This window comes from Xiphias gladius, chromosome 22 (assembly GCF_016859285.1).
Source record: "Xiphias gladius isolate SHS-SW01 ecotype Sanya breed wild chromosome 22, ASM1685928v1, whole genome shotgun sequence".
Taxonomy (NCBI): Eukaryota; Metazoa; Chordata; class Actinopteri; order Istiophoriformes; family Xiphiidae; genus Xiphias; species Xiphias gladius.
In genome coordinates, this window is record NC_053421.1 from 1,699,074 (window position 1) to 1,712,948 (window position 13,875).

The window sequence follows — 13,875 nt, forward strand, 5'->3', positions numbered from 1 at the left end:
TTGGTGGAGCTGTTAACAACTCATAGACATCTGAAATGTGACCCAGACTACACACTGCTTATTGTATGACATCAGAAGCCAAAAACATTATAAACCACTGGTCCAAAAGAATCCTGTTCCAGAACTGGGCAGGCTTTCTTAGATGTTTTCTGGCAAAGTCTACCAGTGAGTTGTCTTTTGTGGTCCTCCAGGCCCTTTGTTGTTAAGCTCGCCAGTGCATTCCTTCTTTTTAAGAATGTACCAAATTGTTGATTTGGCCACTCTTAAAGTTTCTGCTATCTGACTGATAGGTTTGTTTTGTTTTTTCAGCCTAATTATGGCCTCCTTCCTTTGCATGAAACCTCTTTCGACCGCATATTGAAAGTTCCCATAAACAACTACCAAATGCAAATTCAACACTTGAAATCAATTCCACACCTTTTATCTGCTTAATTTGTCATGAAATAATGAGGGAGCCTCTGAAAATGAGGGACTGTATAAAAATGGCTTTAATACCTAAACGACTAACGCAATATTTATTTTAAAAGCCCTTGAATTAACGCTGAAAGGCTTCATTTCCATCCCACCTTGATGGTTTTGTTTGAAATCCAATGTGTTGGTGAACAAAAGCAAAATTACGAAAATTGTGTCACTATCCAAAAATTATGTACCTAACCTAATTTATGATGTTCTGTGTGTGTGTGTGATATGTGTGTGTGTGATACGTGTGTGTGCGTGATGTATGTGTGAAGTATGTGTGTGTGCGTGATGTAGTATGTGTGTAGTATGTGTGTGTGCGTGATGTAGTATGTGTTTAGTATGTGTGTGCGTGTGATGTAGTATGTGTGTGCGGCAGAACACTCCTGGGACAAGCTCTTTGAACTGGTTCTGGCACCCATTTAGTTTTTTTACACAGTGCAGCAGGTCTCAGGAGCGCATGGTGTTCTTTATAGTTGAATAACATACCTTTCATATTCAAGCATGAAACGTCCTTATAAGACCGTATCAAAAACACTGGTGGTTTATGGTTTAAACTGCAGCAGGAGCACAAAGTGTACATCATCTCCTTTGTAGCTGAAAGCTCAAAAAAAATTACATTTCTTGAGGCAATCCATCATTTGGAAGGATTTTATATTGGTAAATATTAGTATACATAGAACATGCACAGTCATATATACACAAATTATGTCTGGATTAGACTAGCGTTGACTTTGTTATATCAGACAAGCAGGAGTAATTATATGCTGTTTAGTTAATTAGATGTACAGAGGAGAAATGATGGGCAATCTGCTCTCTGCTTGGGATTTTTTTTCTGTCAGGTTATCCCTAGGACACTTTTATTATGGTTATGAGTTTACAACATTCAAATACAGTGCATTCAGAAAGTATTCAGAACCCTTCACTTTTTTCACATTTTGTTATGTTGCAATCAATCTACACTCAATACCCCATAATGAAAAAGTGAAAATAGAATTTTAGAAATTTTTGCAAATCTATTAAAAAGGAAAAACTGAAAGATCACATTGACACAAGTATTCAGACCCTTTGCTATGACACTTGAAATTTAATTCAGGTGCCTTCCATTTGTCTTAATCATCTTTGAGATGTTTCTACACCTTGATTGGAACTCACAGCTGACAATGCATATCAGAGCAAAAACAAACGCAAAAGGAGAAGTCAAAAGAGCTGCCTGCAGAGCTCAGAGACAGGATTTTGTTGAGGCACAGATCTGGGGAAGTCTATAAAAATTTTTCTGCTGCATTGAAGGTTCTCAAGAGCACAGTGGCCTCCATAATTCTTCATCGGAAGAAGTTTGTAACAACCAGGACGTTTCCTAGAGCTGGCTGCCCGGCCAAACTGAGTAATCGAGGGAGAGGGTTGATGGTCAATTTGGCTGAGCTCCAGAGATCTTGTGTGGAGATGGGAGAAACTTCCAGGATAATCATCAGTGCAACACTCAACTGATGTGGGCTTTATGGCAGAGTTGCCAGCACTTAAAGACTCTCAGACTGTGAGAAACAAGATTCTCTCGTCTGATGAAACCAAGATTGAACTGTTTGGCCTAAATTCTAAGCATCAGGTCTGGAGGAAACCAGGCACTGCTCATCACCTGCCCAAAAACCATCCCATTGGTGAAGCTATGCTGGTGGCAGCATCATGCTGTGGGGGTGTTTTTCAGTGGAAAGGACAGGGAGACTGGTCAGGGTTGAGGGAAAGCTGAACGGAGCAAAATACAGAGATATCCTTAATGAAAACCTGGTCCACAGCGCTCCAGACATCAGACTGGGATGAAGGTTTACCTTCCAACAGGACAATCACTCTAAGCTCACAGCCAAGACAATGCAGGAGTGGCTTAGGGACGAGTCTGTGAATGTCCTTTAGTGGCCTGGCCAGAGCCCTGACTTGAACCCAATTGAACATCTCTGGAGAGACCTGAAAATGGCTGTCCACCAACGGTCCCCATCAAATCTTACAGAGCTTGAGGGGATCTGCAGAGAAGAATGGCAGAAAATCCCCAAATCCAGGTATGCAGAGCCACAAACCCAAGAGGACTTGAGGCTATAATCTCTGGCAGAGGTGCTTCAACTAAGTACTGAATAAAGGATGTGAATACTTATGTCAATGTAATATTCTAGTTTTTTCTTTTTTGATAAATTTGAAAAAAAAAATCTAAAAATTCAGTTTTGCTTTGTCCTTAAGGGGTATTGAGTGTAAATAAACACTCTGGATGAATTGTTATCACTGGTATTCCTAACTCTTCATCAAGTGCTTTCATCAGGTCCAAATTTCACTTAGTCTCATACCTCGGTTTATGACCAAATACATATAAAATGAATGACATTCCCATTAGCCTCACCTGTTCTTTCTATTTAGCATTGGTGGAAAAGTATTTAGATAATTTAAATAGATGTAGCAATAAGGGAATATTAAAAATGCTCCAGTACTAGTCCTGCATGGCCTCGGTCAGTGTTGTTATATTTTTATATTATTAGGTAGTCATTCAATCAAAAGGTATATGCATTAACATGTAAACGGTCATTTGGTCGAGAGAGAGCAAATATTTACTACTCGATATACTTTTCGGGTAGTTCAATCTATAAAAATAGACCATATTTTCCAAGATGATTGTATATTTTGTCTGTAAATTCTAAATGTGAAAAGTAACTAGTACCTATTGCTTAACATTTGACTCTAAAATGCAGAGGAGTAAAAGTGTAACGTAGCATCAAATGGAAATAATCAAGTAAGGTACAAGAGACGCCTCAAAATTATACAGTGCAGTGCTTACTTTCTACTGCTGATTTTTAGTACCAATTGGCAAATATTAGTATGTTAACACACTAAACTAAGATTGTTAGCATGGTAAACATCAGGCCTAAACATCAGCATGCTTGCACTGTGAGTACATGAGGATGCTGACATTAGCATTGAGACCAAAGCTCAATGTTATGTCTAAGTACAGCCTGATGTCTTCGTCTTATTTTCTTATGTGAGAATAAACAGAAAATTTCTGGACTATGTGCTGTTGGTTGGACAAAACAGGCAAATTGAATGTGTCACCTTAGGGGCAATAGAAACAAAATGAGTGAAAATTGGCGTTGCTTTCCACTGCTGGAGACAGCTCTTGGCAAGTAAAAGATTGAAGTTTGATGTTGAACTCAATGTTTCTTCTAGGCTGGTAATTAAACAGCTATTAATGCTAACGATGGCTATTTAGCAAGATGCTTACATATAGCACCTTTAATCAAAAAATGTTATATTTATCAGTAATGACCGTACTTGATAGGTGCCATCCATAATTCTGAATAAACGTCATATATGTTAGTAGTTTAAGAATAAGGGATTTTAGTTTCTTTGATATTTAGATGAGGGGAGAAGCCCCCAGTCATCATGCTAATATAAGACAAGATGAGGCAGGAGATGCCTGGGAGAAAGCTGTACTTTATTCTGAGGCTGTGGCTCTCATCCATATACAGCAAAAGCAGCTCTGCTCAGTACTGAGGGCCATCATATTTCTACTTTCTGTCTTGCTGACCCTCTTTCTCATTGCGTCTGTCACCTGCACACACCAACCCCACATGTACACAGATATTCTATACACACATACATTTATTATTGTATATTCTTTCATTAATTGCAAAAAATATCTTCCTTCTGCAATCAGTGATCCACCGATGTGCTATCTGCATCAATGCATCCTGGCTGCCCCTGTGTGCCATGGTTTTTTCAACATCTGTTGCTCTTTCTCTCACTGGCAGGATGAGGCGGAGAAATATACCCCAGTGATACAATTAATAATTGTAATGGCACAGGAAAAAAAACACACAAAACCTTCCACAAAAATGTGCTGGCACCATTATTTTTTGCCTGCATGAAGCCTTTTGAAACTCAGTGTAGGGAGGTTTGTGCTTCTTAATAGAGTAGAGTGGGAAAGCTGTGGCATGTCTGTCTGTCTATTTATTCTGCCCTCCTGTATGTGTGGGGTTTGATCTGGTCGGTCTTATCAAGCATTGTTTCAGAGACGTCATGCACTTACCGTCTTCCAGCGTCAGTCGCATTCTTTAGATGTCAAAATGATTTGTTGATCTATTTATTACCAATAACTTTATTTACAGAGACCCAACATTCCTCCATGAGCAAACACTTTAGATGCGAAAATAGGCTAACATAATGACAAAAAGCAGTAAAGCTGCTGAAAATTGTTAAATGAGAGTGAAAAGTTGATAAAACATGTTAGATGGAGGCTCTGAACAGGATTGAAAGAATTACCATGCTTCTGATTGAACTCAGGTGTACAGCCAGTCTGTTATGCAATGCCCCCAAGTTTCGAGGCTACTGTCACTCTCTGACAAGTCCAGGCGATTTTTAAGCTGTAATTGCATGTGTTCATTTTTATGATTTGCCACAGGATATAGTGGAATCATTAGCACGTTGAGACATGTCAGGAGGATGTGTGTGAAAAGAGAAGGAGGATGCATCATTAAACTAGCACCATGACAGCATTTCATCTTTTTCTTTCCCAAGGACCCTACTGCTGTTGGCTAAATTTATCTCTTCTCTGCCTGAACACACACTCCCAGGTTGGGCGGGTTTTGGAGTTTCCAGTACAGATAGAGATCCTGGGCACCTGATGTTGTATGATGCTTATAAAATGTTTAACTTTTATCCTATGTGATTTCCTATGTGATATTTTCTACCAATGATTTCTCTAAATTGAGTGAGACCATGCTCTTTTGATTTATTTGTCATCATAAGTACACTTTTAACTTAGAGAATCTATAATTTAGAAAGTTTTTAATACTCAAAAGTCTCAGACAACCCTGATATTTTGAGGAACAGACCCAGTGCTCCCCAAACTCCTTTGAAAGCAGAGACGTGCTCATTGAAGTTTCAAACAAGCCAGCAGAGGAAAGCAAAGTGTAGTAATGGCTCTCGAGACTGAGGACAGTCAGTCACTAACAAAGGCTTTGTAACTACAAAGTGGGATGAGTTTCAGATTTGCTATCAGTGAGACAAAGGAACAAAGTATTATTTTGACACACAAACCCTGTATTTGACAAGGGACAATGAACATGCATTCTAGCTGTGTTTGACCTGTTCATACCAGACTGCAGCAAACTTGCCCTTTCTCCAAATTAGGCAGCATCAGCTTGTTGGATGTAAGGAGTTAACCCATCAGTACCTGAAGTCACTGCAGTTAGTTTTGTTATCTGTGCTAGTCTGCTACCACGTGCTATGTGTGTGTGTGTGTGTGTGTGTGTGTGTGTGTGTGTGTGTGTGTGTGTGTGTGTTTTTTTCTTTTTTTTTTTTTTCAGTGCCATTTATGCTTTCAGAAGTAGCCAGATGAAACTGATCCAAAAACAAATTCTGTCTCAGTTTAGTTTCTGTCACTCACCCACAGTCGTGTTCTCTCTCTCTTTCTCTTGCGCTTTTTTATTTAGGCTTGTCAGATAGTAGCTTACATAAATACCTTTTAAACATACACTCACTGAGCACTTGATTGGCAACACCTGTACACCTGCTTATCCATGCATTTATCCAGTCAGCCAATCGTGTGGCAGCCGTTCAATGCATTAAATCATTCAGATATAGGTCAGGAGCTTCAATGTTCACATAAAAACATCAGAATGGGGAAAAATTTGATCCCAGGGACTTTGACTGTGGCATGATTGTTGGTGCCAGAGGTGCTGGTTTGAATATTTCTGAATCTGCTGATCTCCTGATTTTAATTCACAACAGTTTCTAGAGTTCACTCAGCATAGTGCCAAAAACAAAAAATATTCAATCAGCTTGTTGATGAGAGAAATCACAAGAGAATGGCCAGACTGGTTGGAGCTGACAGAAAGGCTACAGTAACTCAGATAACCACTCTTTACAACTGTGGTGAACAGAATAGCATCTCAGAATGCTCAACACATCCAACCTTGAGGTGGATAGGCTACAACAGCCGAAGACCGAGTCGGGTTTCACTCCTGTCAGCCAAGAACAGAAATCTGAAGCTGCAGTGGGCACAGGTTCACCACAACTGGACAACTGAAGACTGGAAAAATGTAGTCTGGTCTGATGTATCTGGATTTCTGCTGAGGCCCGCAGATGGTAGGGTCAGAATTTGGTGTCAGCAGCATGAATCAATGGATTCAACCTACCTTGTGTTAACAGTCCAGGCTGCTGCTGGTGTTGCTGTAATGGTGTGAGGAGGAATGTTTTCTTGGCAAATATAATATATGAAATGTCATATGCTAGAGTCAAAACCTGTGATCTGTGACACACAATGAGATGGAACGCAGCACAGCAGTCTCCTACATGTGGAGTACAGATGGTGCTGTAGCAGGTTTGTATGTGACAGAAAGAAATCTAAAGCAGATCTACATCTGTCACCAAAGTGCTCTGTCCACTCCATCTTCCTGCCAATGACAGTACCATTTATGTTGATGGGATGAGAGTGTGTGTGAGAGTGTAAGAGTCTGAAGGCCAGAAGAGAACGTTTGAGTGCCCTTCAGGTTGACAGTTCTGTACATGTTGGTGACAGCGTCTAGAATTGCTATCCATTAATGTGACTGTGGTGTCTGTGCATGTGTCTTTTTGCATGCTTTGTAATCTTACAGCTGTAAATTTCATATAAAGATTGCTTCAGAGTATTTGTCTGATGTGCAGCTGAATAATAAGCAAACTGAACCTAATGAGCTCTTCTGCATACCTCTACCTGATAGATTTTGATTTCTTCCCAGTTGCTGTCTGTACTTTACAAAAAGTTAAATTCATCCATGATACATAAACTAATCCCTTTGCGTGGTATAACTATGAACTTGGCTACTCTCTTAAATTTAGCTTAATTGATGTTATGGAGCTTTTCCTCTCAACACAAAACTAACCGTCACAAGACAGTATTTTGATCTGGCATTTAGTTGTCTATCTGTTTAAACCACAACCCAGCGGTGGGAGCTGTGTGGCATTCTCTGCAGCTCTTTCCTGTTTACATTAGTTTCTATTTTTGCCAGTGCTGCTTATGTCTGTGTGGGAACCCACTGTTTTGAGTCGTAGGTGTGCCCATGGACATTGAAAAATGAGAAAATCAATAGTTATCCCTTTTATCATTCTGCCAAACTATGTTTTCAACTTAGTATAAACTCATTATAGAACATTGTCAATACACAAAGTCTGTTGTACTCTTGTATGACTATCCCCATGGGTTTTTTTAGTATGTAGCCTTTGCAGTTTCTTTAGTTCTGCCTAGTTTGTCAGCTGTGCAGCTATTAAGACTAAATTAAAGTACTGTGTAAATACCAAGCTATTTAGGAAATCATATGCTTGATCACATTTCAGCATCCATTAAATATCTTTGTCATGAGCCCATGTGTTACTGTGCTAGAGAAGAAATCCTTTTTTTTTTTCTTTCTTTTTTGATACAGTGCTGTTACTGATGGGAAATAGTTCCCTGTCCTTGTTGCACACATTCTTAGTGTAAAGTGCAAGCAAACTTGTATTTGCTGCTCTGCTGGTTATCAGTGATTGTGACAGTTAGATGTCTGAGCACTGACAGTAAGACCTCCCACAGAGGAGGATTGTAATAAAGTCCAAAGCATACAGGATCATGTTGAATTGCTCTGCTATGATGTAGGTCCTTTTTAGGTATGGATTTCTTTTTTTGTTGTTCTTGCAACATAGGCAGACATACGAGCATCTTGTGCCCACTAACATAAGAAAGATAGGAAGTAGGCAGCTGAGAGAGGGAGATGAGAAGTGTACTCTTTCATCTAGAGCAGCTTTCAAAAACAAAATTTTAACAATTCATATCATTTATACTCATACTTAATGAAATATCCAGGCTGAAGTTGGAACACCATAAAGTTTTAGCGGTAGGAAGAATTAATGTATCTTCAGCAGCCCAGCCACAACAAATAATGTGTTCCATGTCTTTCAGAGAGTTTGCTTAATTAAACAGCCTCCTAAAGCAAATGTTTGGTTTACAGACTTTTCATTGGTAAAACAGTCTTTCAGACAACTTTGCCGCCCATGAAGGACAGTTTATATGTATCATATCAACCTGTAACTCTGATCAGTCGCAGATAGCACTTTGGCTGAAATGCACCATTCCACTACTTGTATTTTGGGTTTTGCTGTGTCTTCATACCATAGGGGTATTTGGGCAGAATGTTTTTTGAAAATAAAGATTTAGTAATCTGGCAAATGAGACAAAATGATTTTAATTTAGTACTGAAAACCCTAAACATTAATAGGGTACAGCTTTGTCTGAAAGATACACAAGATAAATTTGTTTTGCCGTAATTCACATGCTGGCAAGGTTAAGCATCACATCTGGAAGACAGATGAGTTGAGGCCATTACAGACTATGGCTTGATTAACTTTTCTGAAAAAAAATTACTGTTCTCCCTTTGGCTACTGTGTAAATTTGTTTCACTGTTACTTTGCAAGCTTACATCATAGCTTTGGAAGTTCCTTGCTTGAAACATCCTTTTTTTTGTGTGTTACCAAATTAAAAATCTGTGTACCTCACCTTACCTTTTTTAATTTGGTTTCTCTTACCTGTTTTCCTTCAGAGTAGCCTACTTGAGATTGTCTAGCTTTTCTCCTTCTTGCTAGACTTAGATACCCATGATGCTGGAGCCTTTCTTGTAGAAGGAGTGACGGGCCCAAAGTTTGACTGTTTATTATAGACATTTGATTCTTTGTAATTACATCATAACAATTGAGGAAAACATACACAACCCCTTTTGTGATATATTGACAAGGCAGACGCTGAGGTAATGTTGATTCACTTTTTACTGGGCCATATTACTCATTGACACACAGTGCGCATGGGCCCTTACAACCCTTGAACAGGACTGTGTTCACAGAGGTCCAAAAAACTTAAGTTGCATTTTTGGCAGGCACTCTGTAAGACACTGGTAAGACACTCACAATGAACAGTTAAAAACAAGGATCGAAACCGATGCAGCACATCCAGCTAAATTGTCTTTTTTTTTTTTTTTCTTGTCAAAACCTGGCACCTATATTACTGAAAATGCATCTCCACCGACAGTTTGGTTGGAGAGTGAGGTGTGTCATGCTAGTAGAGGCTAATGTGGCCTTGAGACACTAGCCTCAAGAAGAGATGAGGAGCAGGCTACAGAAGTCTGGAAAGCTCACTTCTTTCTAACTCCACACCTCCAGATTTTTTTATTTTTCAAAATTGTAGTCTTCAGACCCAACCCATGCTGACTCAATCAGTCCTCATCACTTGAGGACATTTATCAGACCTCACACAGCCCCCTCTGAATATTTTTCATATATGCAGTAGTACTCCCCAACACCTGGAAACACACTTTGATTGGTGGAGTTCCCCTTTAAATTCTGCATGCTGTGCTGTAGGATAATCAAACCATCACCCAAATCCTGCAACAAAGTAGTTGCTGTCTATCTACACACATGGCTTTAAACAATAATAAATGGGTACAGTGATGTCCACTTGTGTACTTATTACATCGGTATGTGCCAACCTGTTGGAGGGAGTACAAAAAGCAGGGCTGAGCAAGATTCAAGAGATGGAGCCCACATTTAAACCTGAAGGACAGTCTGAAAGCAGTCCTTTGAGAGCAAGTCTGTACCTAGCTGTCTAGCCAGAACATTAAGTCAATGATGTAAGAGATTTATAGAGAAATCGCCCTATGTGAAAAACACACACACACACACACACACACACACACACACACACACACACACACACACACACACACACACACACACACACACACACACACACACACACACACACACACAGCTAGCTGCAGCCTCCAAAAATGTCAGAACAGAGGCGTAGCCTGACCCTGTGTTTGTCAACACATTGAGGAGACCTAATTGGTACACTGAGCAGTGAGCTGCTACACTGTTGTCATACTGAGTCAACCTTCCTCTACATCCATGTCTGTTAATATTTCAGCAGGAGAGAAGAGATATACTATAGAGTGGAGGAGAACTGTTTAGGTTTTCCAAAATTTTGTAGATGCAGCAATGTTAGTCACAGAGAGCACCTAGAATTTTTTGTTTGTTTTTGGATGTAGTTTTGCACCAGAGTGTGATGCTGGCTTCAGCATTGCGACTGACGAGTTCATTGGTGCTTGTAATGAAGAGATATATAATGTTGTTTTGTCATCTTGTTCAGACACCTTTTTGCTCTGTTATCATGCTCAGAATAAAATGCCTGGTCCTGTTCACTAATAGTCATTACACAAACCCAGGCCACATCAAGCCGTTGCAGGTGCTTTGTAAATGGGGTTAGACACCCAGTGACTGTACTGATGCATTTTTCATTTTAGACAAAACCATCAGTTGCTTCTGTTGTCCCTGTAAAACCGCATTTGTTAAGCTTTAGCAGTGGCTCAGTGTTACTAATTCCTTTAACGTTTGCCTACTGTCAGAACAAAGGCCATCTGTAGCAGTTTATCCTCTAAACTGCTACATAGTCTATGTTTTGCTTGTGGGTACTCTGCTCTCATAAAGCAGACTGTAACTGTGGACCACTGTCAGCTGCAACTACTTCCATATATACCCACTGTGTCCAGTGTTTAATCGTCTTCGTATTTTACTACCACTAAGTGAACATGGGTAAATGGAATTGGAATAAAAAAATACCTCCGGGACAATCCTCCCCTATACTGTGCCATGCCTGATTTAGCAGAGACCATGACCCTGATGCTTTGACAGACAGGAGGAGGGAGCCATTCAGAGCTGGAGCAGAGCCAAGAAAGGCTCCATAGTAAAGCAGCAGTTATGTGATCAGATGTGTACAGGTGTGCCCTGTGATTGAATTTGATAGAGCGTATTAAAATCTAAACCAAATAAATTACATTTACCTCAGTCAGCTGAGCTTTTCCCTCAAATAAGTGCTCTTAAAAGCACTATGAGCTCATGTCCAGCTTATTTTGTTCCCTTTCTGTCTGGACACTCAGTTAGTTTAATTATACACAACACTGCTTAGCCTAAGGCTAAGGCCTGCAATGCTGACACTAATCCAGCAAAGATGGGGCTTGTCCAATAAAGAATACATCAGTGTTAAGAGATCGCTTACTCAAGGCTGAGCCTGGACCTAAAAGCATTTGATAATCAGTATGAAAAGTTTTTATCACACGTCTCTGGGGGGTAAAAAGAACAACAAAAAAAAAAAAGCAGTTTACAGAGTTGATTTTTTTTTGTTGTTGTTATTTTTACCCCCCCCCATTTTTTCTTTTGCTTCATCATTGCTCAATTCTGCCAACCCATTAAGTATTGAGGGCATCTGAGCATTTGAGCTTAATTAGAAAGTTACTTAAAAATCCTCATCATGGTAGTTACTTCAGAGCTGCCAATATTTGACTGGAGCTGCTGTGATGTCTTTTTTTTTTCCTCCAGCCTGAGTGAGTTGGCTCTGCTTCTCTGATAGACAGGAGATTGAAGATGGAAATGTCCCAATTAATGTGTAAATGTTTGTATATGATTATATGGATATGTTAAGAGATGTTTTTGTACTTTTTTTTTTAGAAGTAATACTTGAATGTGTGTTTAATGCACTTGCTTAAATATCTGTGTGTGTGTGTGTGTATGTGTCTGTAAGAGAGAGAGTTAAGGACACTGCAGGAAGTAGTGACAGGAGGGTGTTTACTGTCCTAGTTCCATGCTGGAGGCTCTTTCTCACTCTCCTGCTGTTAGTTCTGTTTCCTCTGTTCACATTGCTGGAGCGAGGTGTGTGCGCATAAATGCACGTTTTTGGTTGCATAAAGCCAGTATGGCCCAGTGCTACTGCATGCTGACAGTTTGTTTTCTCACGGTGCAACAAGCAACAGCAGATATACACACTTAAAAAGTACACACAGATGAAATGACTTGACATTCATAGTGTTAGTGCGCACACCCTTTTGCATAATAGCACTCTATACGAGAGCTTGTTTTGGGTTTCAGTGAAATAGGAACATAGAAAATATGCACACAGACAACCCTTTCTTTGTGCACAAGCAGTGTACACAAAGAAAGGCAGCCCAACTGTGAAGAGACAGCTGTGAGAACCCAGGAGTGGTTAAAATCACATGGGATAAAGGAGATGGGGACAGGAAAGAACTGACATTTACTGCAGAAAATTTCCTCTCACACTACCCTCCATCCATGTTGTTTACCAGGCCCTCTGAGTACATCCCACTTCCCTTAATTGTCTCCTTGATTCGATCCTGTGGCAATCATTTCCACCATCCTAGTCATCCTTTCTGAAGACAGAAGGAAAACATTAGAAAAAAGAGGTATCGAGGAAAAACGTACTTGTAAATGTAAAATGAGATGTCCTTCCCACTCAAGCATCATCCGAAGTGACGTCAATTAGTGATGACGGCTGCACAGCTGGATCAACTGTCAGTGGTTTTTAACTTCTCCGTCGTTCCGAGTTCATATTTGAACAGAAAATATGATTTATGCCCTAATAATAAGGTTGTTCAAAAATCAGTAATTATAATTATAGAAGTGTATTTCAAACGCTTCAAAAGGTTTAATGATATTTCCTACGTCAATTTTTCTATGAGGCTGTTTTATTGAAGTTTGAGCACATTGTTAGTGGGTTTTGTTAGTAGATGCTAGAGGGTGTGGTCAGAGTGGCATTTAATTACTGTATAATGTCACAAAATATGATATAAAAATAGAAAAATGGAGTATGTGAGAAGAATCTATCACCAGCAAGGCATGGTGTCTACATTTATAGATTTTGCATATAAATTTAATAAGTCATAATCCGTATTAAGATAACAGGGTTATTTAATTTAGTAGGCTATCCATCTTGGAAAAAATGAAATTATTGCCTTCAACAGCACTAGTGTTTGCACTTAGCACAGTGTGTGACTGTGCCATTCGGACTGAAAATAATTTTTTCTAATATTTACATAGGATTTGATCATGTTTTTTGCTGTAATTTAAAAAAAGTACATGGATTTAGATTGTGTTTCTTTGTGTCTCCCTCTTCCTCAGATATCTGGAGTCTGGGTGTGATCCTGTTCATGTTGGTATGTGGCCAGCCACCCTTCCAGGAAGCTAATGACAGTGAGACCCTCACCATGATCATGGACTGTAAATACACTGTACCGGCCCATGTTTCTAGTGCCTGCAAAGAGTGAGTGGTACATCACAACATTCACAACATTCACACGAGGATAACTGAGTTCCTCTGTTTAATCTTTTTGATGGATTTTTTAAGAAATAAATCTGACAAAGCTTAGTTTGTGGTCCGAGTTTAACAGAAAGACTATAACAACATAGAGCCTGCTCCTGTGCTTTTTGATATCCTACCTAATATCCCTGGTGTTGGCTGCCAGGGCTGTACTCATTCCTATTTACCCTACTTACCACTATATCCGTACGTGGATTACTTGGATATATCCCAGTTAT

At 39.5% G+C, this 13,875-nt stretch overlaps 1 protein-coding gene across 1 annotated transcript in view; it reads left to right on the plus strand.

Annotated features, from left to right (window-relative positions):
* Positions 1-13,875, plus strand: part of snrka (SNF related kinase a) — a 65,654-nt gene that overhangs the window by 18,899 nt on the left and 32,880 nt on the right. Inside the window, exon 3 of the mRNA XM_040117135.1 lies at positions 13,459-13,600. Coding sequence (XP_039973069.1) covers positions 13,459-13,600 — 142 coding nt within the window. The remainder of the gene's footprint in view (positions 1-13,458; positions 13,601-13,875) is intronic.